We start from the raw sequence: 22136 nt of genomic DNA on the forward strand, positions 1-22136 counted from the left end.
GTAAGATTGAAGCAGCAGCAAGGATCAAATAGTGCCTGGCCCTAGATTGGGAGGTGGGTGGGAGGGAAGAAGATGCAAGACTTGCCGCGACAGCTAATCATCCCTGCACTCAACGAGGTCTCCTTCCTCCTAGCCCCTTCTGAAATGCAAATCACCCCAAGGGGCAGGGGATGAAACAAGGAGTGGCCATTACACTGACCCCATCTCTCTGAACATGCCCATGAAGTTTGCTGATTGCACTGGGGGTGTGTGTGTGAAAAAGTTGCATGGTCCATGCAGTGGGTATATGCCCCCTGCATAGCAGATTGCTCCAGGCTTCCCCTTGGAGCAGTGTAGCTTGTATTCAAGGCTCTCAAAATACTTTACAAATGTCAGTTGATTTCCCAACATCGTTGGAGGTAACCCATCACTCCTGGTGGTTTTTCTTAAAGCCCCAGCTCATGGAGTCATGTGATTAGGTGAGACTCTCAGCTTCCATTTTGTAAGGAAGTTTGTAGCCCTCCTGTTTGTGGAGAAAAAGCTGACACTGTGAATTGTACAGGCTCAGAATTTAGAAGGCAAATAAAGAGAATCCCCCATGTTTTTTTTAATCTCAGGATTTTTAAGTCAAATTTCAGGATTTGCGGGAGGGCGGGGGAGAGTCTGTCTCACGAAATGCTTTCGGGTGGTGAAACTGAGGTATGCTCCCTATTTCATAGATGAGTAAATGGGCGCTATGTAGTTGTCCCAAGGTCACACAAACCATTGGCAGAGCTTGGAGTAGCAGACAGGTTGTCTCTTGACCACCACACTCTTCCTTTCACCAGGGCATTTAATCCCTCTATCGGGAAGCTCCACTCAATAGCCCTTTGTTGATTCTCCAAACCCGGAGCGTGACCTGCTGGGGCGTCTGTGTTGCAGGTCCCACTGCTGAGCCAGAACCACAAGGCCTAGGAATTTCTGCAGCACCTTGGCTCATCAGCTCAAACTGTAGCAGCTCCTGCTTTTTGCTCTGGGGGGGTCCCCCCAATTTCACCCCCAGTGTGTTAGCCAAGAGGGCACCCCCCACATGGGCCCATGCCAGACCGGACCAACCCACTGTGGGCAAGCCTAGAAATCCAGCTCTGAGGCCCATTCTCCCGCTCAGCTCACAGAACCATAGGGTTAGAAGGGTTTCAGAGGGGCAGCCCTGTTAATCCGTATCAGCAAAACAACCAGGAGCCCTTGTGGCAGCTTAGAGACTAACACATTTATTTGGGCATAAGCTTTCGTGGGCTGGAACCCACTTCATCAGACTGCTGGGGTCATCTAGTCTAACACCCTGCCAAGATGCACACGACCTCCCTGCCTCAGTTTACCCAGCTATAAAATGGGCCGACACGCCCCCTCGAGGCAGCGGCAGAGGGGAGGTTTAATGAGCTCGCTCCCAGACGCGCTGGGACTAGCGTTAGGTAGAGGCCGAAGCGAGGCTCGTTTCTTGGAGCTCTGCAGAGGGGAAGGCGCAAACAGGCAGCGCCCCCGTCCCTGTCCACACGGGCGGGGCTGCAAACGCCCAGGGACGCGCCCCAGCTCAGCATCAAGCCGGGACTGAACCGTCTGAACATCCCCCAGCCCGGTTCCGCTGCCCCGGATCCATCGCTCCAGCCCCGCTGCGCCCCCTCGCCTCCCCCTGCCGCGCTGCCTGGATCCCCGCAGCCACCCCCCTGGGCACCTGCCTGCTCCCATTGGCCGGCGCGGGGAGCCCCCCAGCCCGAGGGCGGAGCCGCAGGGCTGGCCCCAGCCCGGCTGCGGCGTGAGCCTCCTCCTCCGGCCCGGGATTCGCTGCGCGGAGCGCGGGGGGAGGCTCCCAGTGGCACCGGGGCAGCGCGGCGGAGCGGGGATGGCTCGGGCTTGGCAGCGCTGAGCCGCGCCAGGTGCGTTCCGCCCCCGGGATCCCGGGGAAGGAAACACCCAACTTCAGCCCGGGCCGGGATCCGTCTCCCGGAGGACCTGGCCTGAACGTCCCGCGGCAGGCGTGGGGGGGCACCGGCCCCGGGGGGCACCTTTTCCCCTCCACCCCAGCCGGCATGGAGCCGCCAGCCGCCTGCCTTTGGCTCTCGGTGTTCAGCTGCCTCCTCGCCCAGGTAAGTGCACGGCCCCGGAGCGCCTCCGTGGTGCCCCGCTCCGCTCGCCCGGTGCCTTCCCGCTGTGCCCGGGCGCAGCTGAGCGCTCGTCTCCCTGCTCCGAGCCGGATCATTCATTCGCGCTCCGGCCTGATTTTGCGGGGAGAAACTTTCGCCGACTTCCGAATGTTGTGTCTGGACGTGCGAAGGGGCAGGTTCGTCCGGTCTTTCTGCCCGATCAATCTCGGGACGCGCAGGCACGGGGCTTGTCCTGCGGAACCTGCAGGGAAAGGGGCTCTGAGGCTCACCTTAGTTTAGTTGGGTTTTTTTTAGCGGGGGGCTGCCCGAGGAGGCTGTTTCCTCTTCTGCAGCATTTGCTTCTTGGAAAGTGCCTTGACCTGGAAAAGAGCTCAGGGAGGGGGAAATCGACTAGAGAGCTGCGAATAATGGGATGAAACTCAGGGGACGCTGAATGTTGGGGCAGATCGGTTTGGTTGTGGAATACACTTGGGTGCAAGCTGCAGCGTTCAGGTCATTTGACTCTCAACGGGGCAAAGCACTCGGGTATGTACCGGGTGGGTACGCCAGTGCCTGGAACTGGGTGCCCCTGATAGCCTAGTGGGGCTTGTCTGTCTGTCCGATTTCCACCATCCCCTTCTCAGGATCAAGCCTCTCGGCTTGCCCGGCTCCCTCCGCCCCCCGCAGGACAATGCAGAAGCCACCCGGGAAGTTACTTCTCCAAGTGTTTGATTATGTGTGTTATTTCACTGTCAGTAGGAAACCAGGTCTTATTGGAATATTTCACCAGGGGGCTGCTCCTTAAAGCTCCTCTCCTTGCACCATATTCAATGAAGCTAATTGCTGTATTTTACTGAGGAGGATTGAGAGGCAGCTGAGGCTGCATTTGCCCCCTTAATTCAAACCCTGGCTTGCATTCATTCCCTCTCATGACCAATAAACCCGCAACATTCCTTCAGCGGCACTCTGTGGTGGTGGTGAGGTTGCTCAGGGTGACTGGGGTTAGCCCTTGTTTGCTGGACGGGAGTCGTTTTCATTTGCTCGCTGTCCCTTCAGTTCCATGACCGAGTTTTCCCCTAGAAGCCAGTCTGATCTCCCATGGACAAAGTCAACCCAATTCAATGGAGACAGGTTTCAGAGGCGTAGCCGTGTTAGTCTGTATCAGCAAAAAAGAGGAGTCCTTGTGGCACCTTAGAGACTAACAAATTTATTTGGGCATAAGCTTTCGTGGGCTAGAACCCACATTATGCCCAACTCAATGGAATTTCACAGCATGGGCAGAGCCACCCAACCCTGGCTTTTGCTTCTTTCCTCTGTCATATGGCTCTCCCAGGTCCCCTCTCCTCCAGGCCTGTGAATGAGACAGTAAAGCAAGTTCTGTTTTTGCACAGCTTGGAATATCCAGCATCTTCTGTTCCAAAGCCCAGGTGGGCTAGATTTTCAGAATAAATTGAAGTCAGTGCTTTCCTTTTGGAGAAGGACATAAACAGCTGGTGTCCAGCACTTGAGCTGGGGAGCAAATGATGAGGGGAAACAGGGAATTCACGTAAACACAGGGATCCGAGCCAGATCCTGCTCCCACTGAAATCTATGGCAAAATTCTCATTGACTTCAATCCTGGAGGCGTGAGGAAATCATCTGGGGCCCGGTCTTGGAAACACATAGGCACAGTAGCAACTTCACTCCTGTGAGCAGTCAAAGAGGCTGCCAGGGGTGCTGGAACAATTTGTATAGTGGGGGGTGCTGAGAGCCATTGAACCAAACTGCAAACTCTGGATATCATGGAAACCACTTCAAGCCTAGGGGAGCGGCAGCACCCCCCGCACCCTTAGCGCCTATGGAGGCTACCCCAGTTACTTGTGCAAGCGTTTGCAGGATTGGGCCCTTAGACTGTAAACCCTGTGGGTGGAGACAGGGTCTTTATCCGTGCTTTGTACGAGCACTAACCTCCTGGTGCTCTGTGATTAATAAGAACAAACCATAAACTAGCGGCTCTTCTGGGTCAACCTTGGCTTCCTTTTAACTGTTTCCTTGTTTTGCTACATCACTGTTTATTTTCTCATTGTAGTGCAATGATCATTGATTTTTTCCCCTATCTTACTTTCATGATATTTACCAGACTTTGCTAGACCTCAGCTTCTATTGATGGGGCAAACAGAATAGTGCCAGAGATCAGCTTTTGCAAACGCCTTCGCTAACATATGAATGCTGAGCCTACTGCTGTAGAAGGGGTGATGTCAGTGTTTGAATGAAGAAAAGGAGGACTTGTGGCACCTTAGAGACTAACCAATTTATTTGAGCATAAGCTTTCGTGAGCTATAGCTCGCTTCATCGGATGCATACTGTGGAAAGTGTAGAAGATCTTTTTATATACACACAAAGCATGAAAAAATACCTCCTCCCGCCCCACTCTCCTGCTGGTAATAGCTTATCTAAAGTGATCACTCTCCTTACAATGTGTATGATAATCAAGTTGGGCCATTTCCAGCACAAATCCAGGTTTTCTCACTCCCCCCCCCCCCCCACACAGACCCACTCTCCTGCTGGTAATAGCTTATCTAAAGTGACCACTCTCCTTACAATGTGTATGATAATCAAGGTGGGCCATTTCCAGCACAAATCCAGGGTTTAACAGGAACGTCTGGGGGGTGGGGGGTAGGAAAAAACAAGGGGAAATAGGTTACCTTGCATAATGTCAGCCACTTAGTTTGAATGCTAAGGAGAACTCCAGAGAGCCAAAGAGTTGCAATGCATTTCAGAACCAAAGCTGAAACAGCGATAATTTTGCCATGGGATCTGGGATTGCTTAGTGCACTTTTCCTTTTAATTTCACTGTGATGATTAATTGGTCTGCCCTTGAAAAGTTTTAAATAGCAGTCCTGCTCTGGTCAGTATGAAACAAAAAGTTCAGTGTCATAAAACTATTGTAGCCAGGTGTTTTAACTGCTCTTGTAAACTTTCCCCTTGCTGCTACATAACTCAGACACTCACACAGGAAAACCAGGATATATAACTTCAAACTGTTGATTGATTGTCTGCTATCCTGCCTCTTGCAGCAGCCAGTGCCGAAGGCTTCAGAGAAAAGCAATAGATGTTTTTTTCATTTACCTTTGGTTTAAAACCAGGGTAATGTCACTGACTTCAACTTTCCAGTGGTGTAACTAAAATAAGAATCTGGTCAACTGAGCCATGAACATGACTAGTGGAAAGTATTTTGGCATGTACGCATCGAATGAGATTTCAGTCATTCAGATCGCTCTGCAAATTCCACTTTCTTCCAGATTCAAAGATCAGTCTGGGCTGGCCAAATTGGCCAGTGTAGTATAAACTGTGTTTGGCCTGTTTCACCTACAGAAATGTAGTTAAACCAGAGTAAAATTGATTTAAGTGAATGCCAAATCAGGCTCTATGTTTTTCCAGTGCTCAAATTGCAAATTAAGTGACCCAGGATGATTCCATACGTCTGTAACCCGCACCCATTTAGACTTGTGTGAAAACCACTGGCCAACTTCTGACTCTTTCATTCCACTACTCATTGGTAGGGGGGTTGATGAAAATGTACATAAAGAAACCGACTCTTTCAAAGAAGATCCATTGTATTCACTGTCCTTAGAAACCTTTATTGTAATTCCAGCATCTTTCTGAAGGTTGCTATTACCATCTGCCGCACACACGTTGCAACTCCTCATGATAACAGAACCCTTTATAAAACTTAAAATCCTTGACTTTTGCTGGCAGTGCTACAAAGCCACTCTAAGAGGTATTATATGTATGTAAACATTGATCATACACAGTGTGTGGTTGAAGTTTTTCAAAGATAATTGAACACCCAGTTCAATTAACTAGGTTCCTTTGACTATTTCAGCCTATAGGTACAGGCACTGAATTTTGTTTACATCATACATATGCTTTTTAGAACATTATGGTTAGAGGTTAACAGAGCTAGAGAAAATTAAATGCAAAATGGAGTGGTAGGTGTCATACTTGGAATGAACATTAGCAGAATGTTACTCTAGTCCGCAGGCACTTCAGTGCTGGTTTTCAAAAGATGATCATCAACCACCAGGGATCGCGAGTCCTATTTTGTTGGTCAGAAGCATGAAAAATACTGAGAGCCAAATAGGGGGAGGAGGGTGGGTGGGGTGGTCGGAGCATACTGGGAGGGGAGTGGGTCCGTGCGAGGGTCTTTCTCCCATGAAGTGGTCTGCGGAATGGAGAAAGAGAGAGGACTGCTGAATTGCAGTATATTACTGTGCCAGATACCACTGGCATCTGGAGTCGGATGGGACCATGGACAGAGAATCTTGCCTGATACTCTGGCTTGCAGGTTGTGTGTGTGTTTCTGCCTCAGTTTCTTTGTACAATCATTTTTAAAACATTATGAGCCAAACTCATCCCTAGTGTAACTTCAGGAGCGGTGTCACAACCATGCAGTTGCACCGGAGATGAATCTAACCTGATAGGATTTTTTTTTCCTTGAGCCGGTGACCAGATGTCCCCTTTTTAAAGGGACAGTCCCATTTTTTGGGACTTTTTCTTCTCTAGGCGCCTATTATCCCCCACCTCGTGTCCTGTTTTTTCCACAGTTGCTACCTGGTAACCCTCCCTTGAGTACTAGCTACGCGAATCAAAATGATTAACAAAAACGAACAGATTTAACAGGCCTTCCTCTCTCACTTAAACCAGTTCACACTGGTGTAACTCTATTGACTTCTGTCTAGGTATAAAGTCCTTATCACTGCAGTATCTGAGCCCCAGTCTACACTGGGGGGGTGTCGACCTAAGATACGTGAATAGCGTAGCTGAAGTCAGCATATCTTAGGTGAGGACGGCAGCGAGTTGATCACTGCCGCTCCCCCGTGGACTCCGCTTCCTCCTCTCGTGAGCTGGAGTTCCGGAGTCGAGGGGGAGTGCATTCAGCGATAGATTTATCCCATCTAGACAAGACGCGATAAATCGATCCCCGATAGATCCATCACTACCTGCCGGATCAGCAGGTAGTGAAGACCTGCCCTGAGTGTCTCACAGGCATTAATGGATTTAAAGTAGAAAGGTATTATCCTCATTTGACAGACTGGGAACTGACGCCTGGGGTAGACTATGACCCAGGTCCTCAAAGGTATTTAGGCACCTAACTCCTATGGGAATTAACATGAATTAGGTGCCTAAATACCTTTGGTCATGCCACTTTAAGGTCCAGATCCTCAATGCCATATAGGAACTCGGTGTTGGAGCCAGAAATGGACCCCAAGATTCCTGAGGCCCAGTCTAGTACGCCTCCTCTAGGTCATCTTTCCTACCCTCCTGTGAAGCTACTTCTGATTCTCACCATTGTAAGTGAGAGGAAAATGAGGCCCAATAAGTGAACAGAATGGGTAGAAAAGGGCTCTGGTGATGGACCATGGAGACTTTACCCCTGGGCTACTGGTTCAAATCCAGCCCATACAATTAGTGACCAAACTTCAGAGCTAGCTAAGATCACATTAGTGGCATATGTGATCTTCCAACTACATCTGAGAAGATGTTCTTGCACCCAGGCCTCATACGTGATCTATATACACCTGTACATATAAGAAACACTATGAGTGGTCTGTATTCTCAATACTTAGCCTGTAAACTTTGCAGAACAGGATCTGAATTTCTTCCATTTCTGTCCATTACAATGGAACAGTGGGCAAATGTCCACAGAGGGAGAAAATATCCAACTGCAATTGGTACTTGGCCCTCTTCTTGACATTCTTAGAAGGAGCGGCCAAGTACAGAATGGGCCAGTGAGAACCTCTTCGTCTTGGGTTTCTCTAGGCCGCAGCTGCAGTAATGAAAAGCCACTTCCAACCTTTTGTGCTGTATATGTTCTGCGCCTCAGATTGGAGAATCTTTAACTCATTGTGCGACGAGTGTCAGAGGCAAGCCCACTTTCCAAACGCAACGGGTCCAATGCCACTGTCATGCCAGCTTCACACTATTGTAATTCTGCTGACTTGAATGGACTCACTCCTGACCAGCATTGGTGTCAGGGAAATCCGAATCCAGGGCCCAGTCATTTTGCCTTAAAAAGGGAAATGTGGTAAATGTAGCCTTGAAAGTGTGGAAGCGAAATGCGTAGCCCAACTCATTCTGAGGCTGGGTGGCCCTATTCATTATCTGTCTGACTCAGGATGAGAAGGTTTTTCATGCAGAGGAAAGTGCTTTGTGACTACAGAAATCTCTCTTCTGCTTAGCAGAACTGAAATTACTTTGCAACAAATCCTCTGGTGCATGCCATGATCACCAGTAAAAGGGTGATTGCAAAGAGGGAGAGGGGTGAGGAAATTCTGACCATTGTACCATCATCCCAGTGCTTGTACATCTGCCCTACATCAGTTTAGGGGAGTTCTTTCACTGTTAGGTGAACATTTTTCCTCATAATATTTCCCTGATCTTGCATTCTCCATGCACTCAAACTCAGAGGGCCTGATCTTCAAAAGTACTGACTGCCCATAATGTCAGTCAAAGTAAATGGGAGCTGTGAGTGCTCTGAAAATGAGGCCTTGGTTGACTTCATTGGAAGCAGGATCTGATCCAAGGTATTGAACTAGGACCTTGGAAGACAAATGACAGTGATGATTACATTAGCCCTCATCCAATATTAAACTGGTTATCTGCACAGCAGAGAAGTATGGCAGGTGTGGACCTCTGTTTATAGGTTAAGCAATCTTCTGTTCCTCACCCCTCTTTGCCTGCAACTTGCTGCCGGTTCACTTGGTTTTATGCTTGACTGCCACAGATCCCTGGATGGTTTCCCTCGCCTCACTGTGCCTTCTATGTAATCGGGATAATACTTCTCTCGCACACAGGGAGGACTAATTCATTAGTGTTCACAGAGTGCTTTGGTGGGAGTTTGAGGTGTGGAGTGGTGTTGGGGAGAGGGATAGCTCAGTGGTGTGAGCATTGGCCTGCTAAACCCAGAGTTGTGAGTTCAATCCTTGAGGGGGCCATTTAGGGATCTGGGGCAAAAATTGGGGATTGGTCCAGCTTTGAGCAGGTGGTTGGACTAGATACCTCCAGAGGTCCCTTCCAACCCTGATATTCTATGATTCTATGAACTGCTAATTGATTGATTGCTTGCCAAATGCTTCCTTAATCCCTGGGCAGTCCCTTTATTCACTTAACTAGACAAGATTGGATCAGGATTGTGTTTTAAATGTTCTAAAAGCATCTCGAATGGTAGATATACATAAGTGCTAAGTTTTATTCTAATAAGGACGTTAATAATAATAATAATAATAAAGGCATTAGAGTTCCTGTAACTGAAACTAGAACATGATTCCAGCGCTCTACAGCCTCCTATCTGTGTCGCAAATTACTTTTAAACTGCTTAGTCCTGTAACTAAAACTGTACAGTGGAAGAGGAGCCACAATCATGGTAACAATTACATTACAATAAATGCCAGCCTGATCTGATGTAAATGGCCCATCAGAACATTTATTAAACTGGGGGAAGCAATCTTGGTTTGAGATGTGGCTACGCATACAGGAATTCTAGTAGTGCATGCGGCTGATATTCACTCCTCCCTGACCTATTTTGCCTTTCAGTCACGTTGGTGTAAGTCAGGAGCCATTCCCTCGAAATCAGTGAAGTGACAGTGGTGAAAAGTTAATGTAGTGAAAGTAGGTCCTGTAATTTTCAGGCTGTTGGTTTTATGAAGTGCTTTCAGGGACGCAGTTAATGTGCAAGGAACTGTCTATGTGTCTGCGTGTGTAGGGCTGGTTTAAACTGGAATACTAGGACAGTGCAGGGATAGCATTTTATACCTACTGTATCTCCAGGACCCAGACGTATTTTGGCCCGTATGCACTACATGTATTTTAAAAACCCACACGTATTTTAGGCGAGAAAAAAACACCATACCCAATCAACTCAACATGGTTATTGTAAACATTACTAAACAGTGTCATAAGTCACATTGCATGCATTTTCTTATGCCCAGGGAGTTACCTATCCTTCCATCTTCACCACATCTGACCCGGGCAGACAGAGCTTTTTATTTGGATTCGCATTCAGGTAGCCGAACCAAATCTGATTTGTGTGGGATTTTTTTTTTCTTCTAATAGATTTCACAGATGGAATGAAAGATCGACATGGAGACCCTAATTCTACTTTGATAGCAAATTGCTGTGAACTTCAGGATAGGAGCAGGATCAGAGAAGAAAGTGTCATCGGGGTAGAGTAGGGTGAAACGTTTCAGATCAATGCATTGATTGACCGAAACATGTCATGAATTTGTGTCAATTTCACCAGATTGGTTTTGGTCAAAAAAAAGACCTAAACGCAGCTAAAAGAAATCTGAACATTTTGTTTCATTACTTTTGAAACAAAACATTTTGATTTTTTTTATTACAAACAAATTAACTTCAAGTTTATTTTAAACAAATTCAAAGTTTTTAAAAATTCAAAAATGAAATGTTTTGGGATTTGACCTGAGACAATTTTCCTTTTTTTTTTTTTTTTTTTTTTCAGTTGTTTCATCGGCTGACAAGTTCGCATTTCAGGATCAACCCAAGGCGATTTTTGTGTGTGTGCTGCAAACAAACAGCAAACTGAGTCATTCACATAGCTCTCATGCACACGCATTTTGATCTTATGCCAGTCTGAACTGGCGTAACTCCATTAACTCTAACAGAGTGACTCTTAATTTACTTCCGTGTAAGTGAGAACAGAATCAGACCTATAGACTCCCCTCCTCCTTTCTGGAACTGAATATATCAGGCCAGTACTCAGCTGGTGGAAATTGGCATAGTCCCATTAGCTGCCATGGAGCAACACCGATTTACATTGGCTCAAGCTCTCATGCCTTATTCGCAAAGTTTCTTTGTTCAATTTTATGAGCCTGATTCTCTTCTTCTAGTTTTACAGTGGTATAATTCCAGGGACTCTGCGGGAATTATTACTCCTGATAGTCACGTGTAGTTTGCTATAAAATCAGCCCCTAAACATAGGAATCGTCACACATTTAAAAATGTTACCTGGAAAGCATACATCTAGAACACACTGGAGATAAAAATTTCAAGAACTTTGTGTCTCATTTGTAAAACCTGAATGTGCAGAATATCCCTTTAAAATATATTTCTTTGGGTTGCAAACATTATTCTGTATTTAAGAGATGTTTTTAATGCATAGTCTATATCATAACCAACAATTACAGATTTGCTGTTATTCTATTGTTACTGTGTCCATAATAAATGTCCTCATCTATCTAATGTAAGCAATCTAAGAAATTCCATACAAGTAACTATATTAGAAGAGCATTAAGGTTACAAAGCACTGAAAAGTGAGGAAATGTCAAAAAATTAAGGCAGCCCATGCAACCTTAAATCTACCTCTTTGTACATGTGCATTACAACAGACTTTAATGACATGCTCACATAATGTTTTGTTTTGGTTGGGCCCCTGATTTATTCGGTGCATAGAGTCAAAAGTGGACTTTGTTTCCACTATTTCTTGAAAACAGCTAGACCATTTTGGCTCAAAGTTTATGTACAAATAAATCCAATCCCGGGCCAAGAAAAAAACGTGCCAAGTTTGAACCCAAAGGATAAAAATCTGTTGAAGATCTGTTGAGCATCTGAAAATGACCATTTAGAAGGAAAAATCTTGTGTGACATTGACTCTAGACATCCTTACATGCTTAGCTTGGAATAGGATATAGATCAGGTGCACCATCGTTTATCATAAGCCTGCACCATCCTCAGTACACCTGTGACTAAATTCAGCCCCTGGCCTAAGTGCAACTTCCATTGAATTCACTGGGAGTTGCACCTGCTTGTATGAAGGACTGAGTCTGGTCCCCACAGAGAGCATCCTTATACTTGCTTTGCATACCCAAGCCTCAGACCTCAGCTGTGGCCATATCTACGAAGTACAACTGAGATGTTGGAGAGGGGGTGTGTGAAAGCTATTTCTCAGAGGGCTGCACTGAGCTACTTGTGTCTAGGTATGGCTCCTAGGGAGGATCTGCCAGCTAGGGATTGCTGGAGCAGTGTTGTCCAGCCAGGCTCCCTTCCCTTCAATAATCCCGATGCCCTCATGCTGAGGATTGCAGGGGTAGTGTTGGAGCTAGGTCTGTTAGTCTCCTCTGATGGGAGAATCCCCAGCTCGGGAGCTCCACCCCTTTGTGGTACACAGCAGAACAGGGCTCGACTGAATCCACACTGAGTTAACAGAGTCCAGTGGTTTATTCCTCATGGCTACAGCATTGGACTGGGACTCTGGAGACATGGGTTCTGTTCCTGGTCATGCTGCTGGGTGATGTTGGGAAAATCACTGCCCCTCTGTGCCTCAGTTTCTCCATGTGTAAAATGGCAGTAATGATCTCCTTTGGGAAGCGCTTTGAGATCCACTGCTGAAAAGAGCTAGGCATTATTATTGAACACCAAATCAGTGCTAGTTACTCTTCTATGCTGCTTACACCATTTTCTGTCTCACTCACACCCAATATGCAACCACTATTTAGGTTGTCCTTGGTTTTAGCCTCTGCGGCCTAAGCATTATAGGACCATAGGACGCCCGCACAGCAGACTTATGGTCTTTTTCCACCTGGAAAAATCAGCAGCACAAAAAAGTCTCTGTTGAAGCCATTCCTGGTTTCGCCGGAGTTTGGAGGGAGGTCAGAAATCACATGAAGAATTACTGCCATGCCAAGGAGTCTCCAGCTATGCTGCCTGCATTTTTCAGGCATGATATTAAACAGTTCTGCAGTGCTGTGTGTGGCCTAGCTATGCCATGCATCTAATTCTGTTGCTGAAATGATCCCCTCAGCTGTATTTTGCTGTCAGTTCTCTGGGATCCTCTTGTTTCCAGAATCAGTGCCTGGGATGGCAGATTCCTGTAGCTTGCAAAATTTCTCCCTACAAGGCTTTTCCCTTTCAGCATCTCTACTCCACGGATAGGGCATGCGCTGTGCGTCTGCTTGCCGAGGAATTCTTTCCGTATGACCCCTCACTCATGAGTCCTGTCAGGGAAATGAGCGTTCGTGCCCTTCTTTTAGCAACAAATATATTCTAGCTTGTCTCCAGCCTCACTCTGTACAGCGTCATTCTTAGTGTGCATTGATCTTGGGAGCAATACTTGGGATACTTTTTGCAGGGACAGTGGGCCAGCTCTTACGGGGTGTGAATCAGCGGAGCTCCAATAAAGTCCATCGTCTACAGACATACGCCAGCTGAGGATCTGGTCCATGATGTTCACTTATTATTCTTTTGAGCCCTAACTCCCTTACCGGAACATACAAGCCTGGTCGGTGTTGTGGATGGGAAATCCCCAGGGGACATCCAGATGCAGAAGGCAGTGATGTTGGCACTTCAGCAGGTCGCTCTCTTTCCTTTGATTCTCAAATGACCCCTGCCCCCCGAGTAGTGCTAGGGGAACACTATACTGCCAGAGGCATCATCTTCTGGATGACACAGAGCTGACTTTTTTTTTAAAATCCTGCAGCCTCACGACAAGGATAAGACAAACCCAAGGACTTATTGCTGCACGATCTTCCAGAAGCACAAAATTCTCTTGTGGGAAAATAGTTAAATGACAGACTCATGGATTATAATGTTCAAAAGGAAATAAGCCTCAGGCAATTCACAGGGACTTATTAACTCTGGAACGCCAACATATGCAGAATGGAAAACAACCGAAAATGGGGACAGAAAAGAGAGAGGGGTGGGGCTTGTAATGACTCCAGGGAGAGATTCTTTGTGGGATTTCAGATCCTACCAGCCAATGAACACAGCAGGCAACTGGCGTTGCAGTGAATTAGATACTGTTGATAAGATCTGTGCGTGTATCCGCAAGGTGCCAGGTTGGTATTTAGTGTCTCCGTTTGTTATGACTGTGGAATGAAATCTTCCTCCAGAAGGGCAAAGCTGTAACTCATCTGAGAGTATCTAACGGGAACCCTGTCAGCTCTAGCTACACGGGACCAGGTCCTGAGCTCAAAAGGGATGCACAAATAGCTTTGCAACACCTTCTGTGCTCCCCTGATTCTCAGGCCATCCTGGCGCTGGATTGGTGCCCCACGGGAATCTTTCCATAGCCAGATCTGCTGCCTTAAGGACAGCTTAGCTTTGGGGAAGCAGCACTAGTGTCTGGGGAAAGTGAATGGGTTTGTGTCCCGACCACCTTCTCGTATAACAAGGCAGCAGTAAAGTCTTGCCTTTTATCCGTCTACCCCAGAGGCGCTGGCAGGATTTGTTACGGACAAACAAAAAGGCAACTGTGTGTTTGACTCCGGTTCCCTTCCACTCCCTCTGTTTGATGACAAATCAATGACACATTTCGCTGTAGCTGCCTGGATTGGGTGTTACACCCCTGGCATCTTGGAGTCCCTGTGTTTTGTAATTATTTCCTCTCTGCCAATATACCACTCAGGCTTCCTCAGCTATCGGCTGTGAAAACAAACCCAAAATATATAACACAGCCATTGGATGCAGCCCAGCCAGCGGGAGGATGATGCAACTAAAAATAAATGCCCACATGCCCTGCAAAGCAGCCAACAGCCAGAAATCAGGCATCTACTTGGCGTGGGGCTTTAATTAACAGAGAGAGGTCAAACCCTATGCTCAGCCGCTGTAGGGGGCACAGGACCGGGACTCAGGAGCCGTGGGTTCAATTCCTTTCTCTGCAACACAAACTCTGATGTTGGGCAAGTCCCTTCGTCTCTCTGCGCTGCAGTTCCCCAGCTGTAAGAGAGGGATAACGAGGCTGCCTTTCTCCTGCTCTTTGGTTAGACGGCAAGGTCTTTGGGGCAGGGACTGTATGTAGAGCACCTAGCACAATGGGGCCCCAATCTCCATTGGGATGTCTAGGGGACGTCTAGCCCATGGCAGCGAGCCTCCCAGCCTGGGTCAACAGACTCGGGCTCGCACTGTGATGCTAAAAATAGCTATGTAGACATCGGAGCTTGGGGTGGAGCACCTGGCATTGGCCACTGTTGGAAGACAGGATACAGGGCTAGATGGACCTTTGGTCTGACCCAGTATGACCGTTCTTATGTTAAATGGACTAACACTGGGCTAAGTGAGAGATCTGAGAAAGTAGTTGTCAGTGGGGGAACCACCCTTAAATGGGGGAGTCTGGTGGTGGTCCACAGGGATCAGTACAGGGCCTGACGCTACTCAACTCTTTCCTCAGGGACCTGCAAGTGTAATATAAGAGCTTGGGCTCTGAAGCCTAGGGAGAGGGGTGAGTGCTGTCTCCAGAGCTGTTTTTTAAGGCAGTGGCTCAAGGCCAAGCCTGTCGACCCAGGGTGGGAGGGTCGCTGCTTCAGGCAATGTACACATACGCCTAGAGGGTCCTGTAATGAGCGTGGCCACTCCGCACAGCAAGAGGGCACCCAGATCAAGTGTAACTTTAACACCACTCCCTTGGTTATTACCGTCCACATGTCAAGAGCATTTAGCTGCCGTGTTAACTACGGTCTTGCCAGTGATGATGCCCAGTTTGTCATTTACTGTATCTGCAGACCTCAGTGTCCTCCAAAGGGAGAGCTTCCTAGACCAAAACTGCCCTCCCCTAAGGGTGGTATTCAGCCCCGTCCATCTAGACACCGCCTTAGTCCTCAAAATAAGACTGAGCAGGGACTCATCAGCAGAGCTGATCGGGAATTTTTCAACAAAATAGTTTTTCATTAGAAAATGCTGATTCACTGAAGCAGAAACCAACATCATGTGGGAATGGACCAGCTTTGACAAAGCTTTTGTTGGCAACATTTTCTCAGGTCCGGGGTGGAATTTCTGATCAAAGCAAGAGAGAGCATGCACGCCACATCCCAGAATGCTGCCCAGCCTGGTAACGCAATGAAGATACAAGAGACCGAAGTTGAAGTTCAGTTCCCTCTTCTACCCTGAGTCTCAGTGGTGACTTGAACTTGGGTTCAACCCCACATTTTGGGGTTCATGCCGGAACCAGATGACTATCGACTATTCAGGGCTGTTGAGTTTGGTTTTTCATAACCAAAACCTTCTGAAGATTGTTTTATTTTATTTGTATTTTTTTGGTTTGATTTGGTGTTAATGGAAGAAGGAAATTCTTCTGAAATCTCAAAGTTTCACATCCTGCACAAACCATTTCCTCCCCAGCTCACCAAATTAGTGCCTGGCCATTGGTGTGGCACTCCGCCCAGGGATGAGTTTCACTCAAATACTCCAGCTCCAGAGTTACCACGCTTGCTGGGAATTGGCAGAACAGGAAGGGGGATGCTAAAGGAAACAAGGTTAGAGATCCAGGCTGAGGTCAAGTGATATAGGGCTTTAAGTTCCAGCTCCTTCACCTCAATGCAGTGGAAAGCCAATGGAGGAATTGCAAGAGGAGAGGTGGGTTGACAAGAGAGTTGGCTGGGAATTTTCCATCAAAACGTTTCTTCAACAGACAACGTGGTTTTTGCAAAATGGACATTTTCAATGGTGAAAATGCTGATCTTTCTGATGTATTTTTTTTCCCTGTCAGGAGATGTGAAACATTTTGGACCCTGCCGTCATTAATCTCTGCATCAGCCTGAGCTGCTGTGGTACCTCATGGAGGCTGTAGTTCAAGTGGCTCATGTCCCCATTCTCTCATCTGGGCTGGGCTCCACAGTTGGACTACATCTCCCATGATGTCTGGTGGCTCACCCACATGTTTCAGTATTTCCAAATGGACATTTTTTTTTTTCAGAGCTTTTCATTTTGCGGCAAATTTCAATATTTTGACTTTTCATCCTGATTCGGGATGCCAACAAACGTGAAAGCATCTGATATTCACTTGGGATGGAAATTCTGTTTTTCGATCAACATAAATTGACAAGTTCAATATAGCGGGATGGGAGGTGATGTTAGTGGCAGCCTTTCCGTCAATCACCATTTACTTTGAAGGCCTGTGTCTCCTTATCACAATCATTCCATCGGTGTCCTGTCCACTTGAACTCGGGTCACCAAATGCCTAGTGTGTTGCTGCTGATGTTCTGCTGGTTAAATCGAGATGGATTGTTTGCTTCATTCACGGTTTGCTTGTTTCAGCTGATTCCCCAGGGAGTCATCTCTTTCCGTGTCTGTTTGATAGACTGTAATCTCTCCAGGGCAGGAACTCTCTTCAGATCTATTGTTCTGTGCCAGGAAATAAATAAATATGACTGACAAATATGATCTAAAATCTCAGCCATTACTCAATGGGTTTTCAGGTTTTAACACATAGCATTGTTTCATTTCCAGTAGGGGTGAGGTTTGTTTAGGACCCATTCGTTAATGAGACACTGAAGACAGAAGAGCAAGTCCATGATTGAACCAACGTCCTTTTCCACCACTTCTGTACTGAAGTGCCATAGATCGATAGGATTCATGGGGCCTTTGTAATGTATCTCCAGGCCTTTTAGAGACCAGGACCATTTTGTCATAATTAACATTCTTTTTGCCTGTGCAGACATGAATCAGTCAAGCAGCTTGGTCTATTTCAAATCAACAAGTGCTCATGGATAAGATACTGCACTCTGTAGCATGACTAATGCACGTTGTTTCCTTGCAGCTAATAGAATAAATGTGCTCCTGCAGTTTTCCAAACTCTGTCTTCCCCTGGCTGCTTGAAGTCTAATTCCTTTAAGTGCGAGTGTTTCTTGTTGTCCAACTCCATTGCTTTTGTTATTAGGTATGAATCATAGAATCAAAGAAATGTAGGGCTGGAAGAGATCTCAAGAGGTCACCGAATCTATCTAACTGCTCCTGTAAGTGCCTGTTTTGGGCTTCAGTGACTGTAGAAAGCTCCCTGTTTGGAGAAGGGCAGTGTTCCATTTCTCTAGTTTCTTATATGGCCCCCCAGTGCTGCAGTATCTGAGGATCTCTCTTGAGTAAAAGCAGAAACAATCATAGAAATGTAAGGCTTGAAGGGACCTTGAGAGGTCATCTATCCATCCCCTTGCGCTGAGGCAGAACCAAGTACACCTAGTCAAAGATACATCTCTCTCTGGAGATATATATATATCCAGAGAGAGATGTCTCACTCACACTCACACTCACACTCACACTCACGTATGAGGATGAAGGTGCTATTGTGGGGAAAGAGGAGGCAAAGAGATTTGTTTTGTATTTAATTCTGAATGCAGGCAGAGTCATTCTTATTAGACCTGAGCAAACAACCAGTTTTTCCTTTTGGTGGCTGAATTGAAGATTTGTGTGGAGGGGGATTTTTTGGGTTGACACACAGCAGGAATTTTTCAGCAAACCTAAACCATCAAAACATTTAATTTTGGGTTGAATGAAACGTTTCACTTTGGTTTTGAGGGGTTTTTTTAAATCTTTTTTTTTAAGTACTAAAATTGGAGTGAAATTTAAAAAGAAAAATCTAAACGTTTTGATAAAATGTCAACATGAAACATTTCAACTCTCTGAATGTTTTGGGGGCTTTTCTTCAACAGAAACATTTTTGGCAAATTTAAAATAAATTTACAGAATGGTTTGATCAACCCGAATCTGCATTTTTTTTTTTTTGGTCAAGAAATTCCCATCCAAAAAACTTCACCCCGCTCTAATTCTTAGCTCAGCTGTCATAATCTGAAACCTGCTCCTATGGGTGTTCCATCTCCAGTGGACAGAGCTCTTCCTCTGTTGGTTGGCAGTTCCAGTGGATCGTAGCTGTGAAGGGTGGGCGTGGTCATAGAAGGAGAAGCGATCTCAGGTAGCTAGGTCCAAGGACATACAGAGCTTTGAATATCAAGAGAGTGACCTCGGCTTTGGACTGTCTTCAATGAGTTATCAGTGCAGAGAGTGGTGATTTGGGGTGATGTTCCCAACATCCTATGTTACTGAGCAGAAGGGCTCTGTGTCTTGTAATCCTTGCATTTCTGGAAAGAAAATGTGAATCTTATTGATTTCCTCCATACTCTTCCAACTTCTTCAAGTCGTTCCAAAACAACCACAGTCCAATTAAAAAGAGCTTCCCTCTAGAGAAACGGGCATTTCCTGTCTTTCCCTCAAACAAATCTGCAGAGGCAGAAAAGTCTTCTGCTTCCGAGCTTGACAAAGAGGTGGTGTTTGGGATACGTAAGGGTTAAGCAGAAAACTGGGAGACTGCTGGTGAACAGAGATGGTAATAAGGAGTAGAGGAACAGGCGAGCACTGCTTCTGCACTTGATAGATAAAGTGCAGACATCTCTCTGTGCTTGATAGATTTAGGGCTACCCTAAATCTCCATTCCCTTCTCCTTGTTAAGGGTTTGATAAGGTTGCAGCTACCTGAGGAATGTGGAGATCTAAAGAATACCTTTTGGGGTAAAGTAGTGTTATCTTCCCCCCACTTCCTTTCCCAGCTACACAGGCGAGTTGGGGGTCATGGCCCCTTCCTCCCTTCCCTGCAAACTGCTGATCCAGGGAGTTCATGACTGAAATTATAGCAAAGAAATGTATCTTCAAAGTAAAAATAATCTGTGGAATATGCTAATGCTGTAAATAGTGATCGGGGCAGGGATAATTATATTCAGTATAGAGTTATTAATATTCATTGTATGGGCGTTCATATTACTCCGTAAGGGTTTTGGGGGTGTTGTAGTAAATGTAGGAATTTACATACTAACTTCAATAAAGAGTGTGCTGTAACTAATTCAGTGCTTACTTGACAGTTGGGTCGAGGGGAACAAGTATCGCAATAAAGAAGCCTGTGCTCAAATCCACCTCTGGGTCAACCTGCTCTTTTTCTTCTAACAGTGCTATTGTGAAATCAGTTCTTTAGCGTGTAACCCTTCTGCCAGTCAGAGTAGGCAGCAACAAGGACTGGGTTCTGTATCTAGGGGTTCCTTTTCAACAATACAACACACAACCGGCTCGAGCCCCCACCCAGGTGACCTGGGGCAATTACACACCATGCCCTGGGCACCTCTAAGAGGCAATACTTCCCCTTGCGCAAGCACAGAGTCTGAGTGTACCAAAAAGTACTTTACTAAAAGTAGGGAAGTTACTCAGCGTTAATTTGGGAAAACACCGCAACTAGATTCATAAACATAAACCATGAGCAAAAGACCCACTCCCAAGTAAGTGGGGAGTGTCCTTTTCCCTCAGGTTCTTAAGTCCAGCAACCCAAAAGTCCCTTTAATGTGCCCGTCCCTTCTCTGCACCCCACTCACAGTTGCTGTCCTTGGCCAGTGCAGCCCCAGAGTTCAGAGGTTCATCCGCAGAGTTCACCTCCCACTTTGGGTGGAAGGGGGCGGGTAAGGAGGCACCTTACTGGCACCACTGCTCAGGCACTCGTTTGTCGCCCTGCCAGCCAATCGGCGCACCTCTCTGCCAGCCGCCCTGCTGGCCACGCTTCTCCACCAGCCTCCCTGCTGGCCACTTGCCGTGCCTTCCCCCCAGCCACCCTGCTGGTCGTGCCTCTCCACCAACCGCCCAGCTGGCCACTCACCAAGATGTCTTCAGGGCCCACCACTTAACACAGCTTTCAGCTCTCAGTGATTTCAGCTGTTAGCGGGGACCTTCACTGCTAGTGGACACTGGGCAGTCTCTTGAATAGAGACATTGTCTCAAAGTAGGTCTAATACTTAGACCTAGGTATCATAGAATCATAGAATATCAGGGTTGGAAGGGACCTCTAGAGGTCATCTAATCCAACCCCCTGCTCAAAGCAGGACCAATCCCCAACTAAATCATCCCAGCCAGGGCTTTGTCAAGCCTGACCTTAAAAACCTCTAAGGATGGAGATTCCACCATCTCCCTAGGTAATGCATTCCAGTGCTTCACCACCCTCCTAGTGAAAAAGTTTTTCCTAATATCCAACCTAAACCTCCCCCACTGCAACTTAAGACCATTACTCCTTGTTCTGTCATCTGCTACCACTGAGAACAGTCTAGATCCATCCTCTTTGGAACCCCCCTTCAGGTAGTTGAAGGCTGCTATCAAATCTTCCCTCACTCTTCTCTTCTGCAGACTAAACAATCCCAGTTCCCTCAGCCTCTCCTCATAAGTCATGTGTTCTAATCCTCTAACTGTTTTTGTTGCCCTCCACTGGATGCTTTCCAATTTTTCCACATCCTTCTTGTAGTGTGGGGCCAAAACTGGACACAGTACTCCAGATGAGGCCTCACCAATGTATCAGTGATTTCAGCTCTGCAGCACATAACAAGACTCTCAATTGAGTCTAAATTAGCTCTTTTATTATACCATGGAGAGAGAGAGAGGGTCAAACGGTGTCTGACACTTAAACAGGACCCACCCTGCCACCACCAGGTAGGTAGGTGCGTGCGTGTGTGTGTGTTTGTCAACTCACTGGACTTTGGAACCCATGTCCCGTGCCTAGCAAGTGCCATGCAGTTGAGGGTGATTCCCTCCATCGGGGTATGCCAGGTACACTTCTGCTGCCGTCAGTTCACACAACAAGATTAACAACGCTTTAGTTGCCTAGATAGCACACATGCATCCGGAAAGGTGTGACTATAAAGCTGTTGGCTGGCTCTGCCCTTTCAGAAACAACCTTTCAAAACATAGCCAGCGTTTGCCCAAAGTTGGTAACGTAGCAAAGAGATTTGGAAGGTGCGTTGGCATGCCAAACAGATGTATCTGCTGCATAGTGCTGTGAACTAGCTAGTGTGTATATGTTCTCTGGATCTAATCAGAACTACTGAACTATGTATCATAGGCCTTACACTGCTGAGACCCAAGGGAGACTCTCCTTTAGCTCAGTAGTAGGGGGGCTGTGCTTTAGGAGCAGGAGGGGTTGGCTCTATCCCCACATATGTTGGGAAGTTCTAAGTGGCCGCAGAGTGCAGCACAAATGGCAAACCCTGAGTGATTTGTTCCGAAATCCAAGCTCTGTGTTCAGCAGGTGGCGGTGTACAACGTCCTCTTTTTCTCTAAGCAACCTTCCTCATTTTCAATGATGTAAGTGCATTGCACTTTCTCAAACGGTACTGTGCCCTCCTGGAGGACGCTTAGCTGCAATTTTGTATGCTCTCATCCCTGTCTTAATGGGGTTGGGAAGGACATTTTAAAAACCATTTTGATCTGAGGTGGGAGATTAAAGAACATGGCTCCTAAATAGACAATATAGTGACAT

At 46.7% G+C, this 22136-nt stretch overlaps 1 protein-coding gene across 1 annotated transcript in view; it reads left to right on the forward strand.

Moving 5' to 3' along the window:
* The first annotated feature begins 1783 nt into the window (after positions 1 to 1783).
* LOC102936412 (vasoactive intestinal polypeptide receptor) overlaps positions 1784 to 22136 on the forward strand; it is a 178196-nt gene continuing 157843 nt past the window's right edge. The window contains exon 1 of the mRNA XM_007055553.4: positions 1784 to 2102. Within this exon, the coding sequence (XP_007055615.2) occupies positions 2046 to 2102 (57 nt within the window). The 5' untranslated portion in view covers positions 1784 to 2045. The remainder of the gene's footprint in view (positions 2103 to 22136) is intronic.

Source organism: Chelonia mydas, chromosome 2, assembly GCF_015237465.2.
Source record: "Chelonia mydas isolate rCheMyd1 chromosome 2, rCheMyd1.pri.v2, whole genome shotgun sequence".
Lineage (NCBI taxonomy): Eukaryota > Metazoa > Chordata > Testudines > Cheloniidae > Chelonia > Chelonia mydas.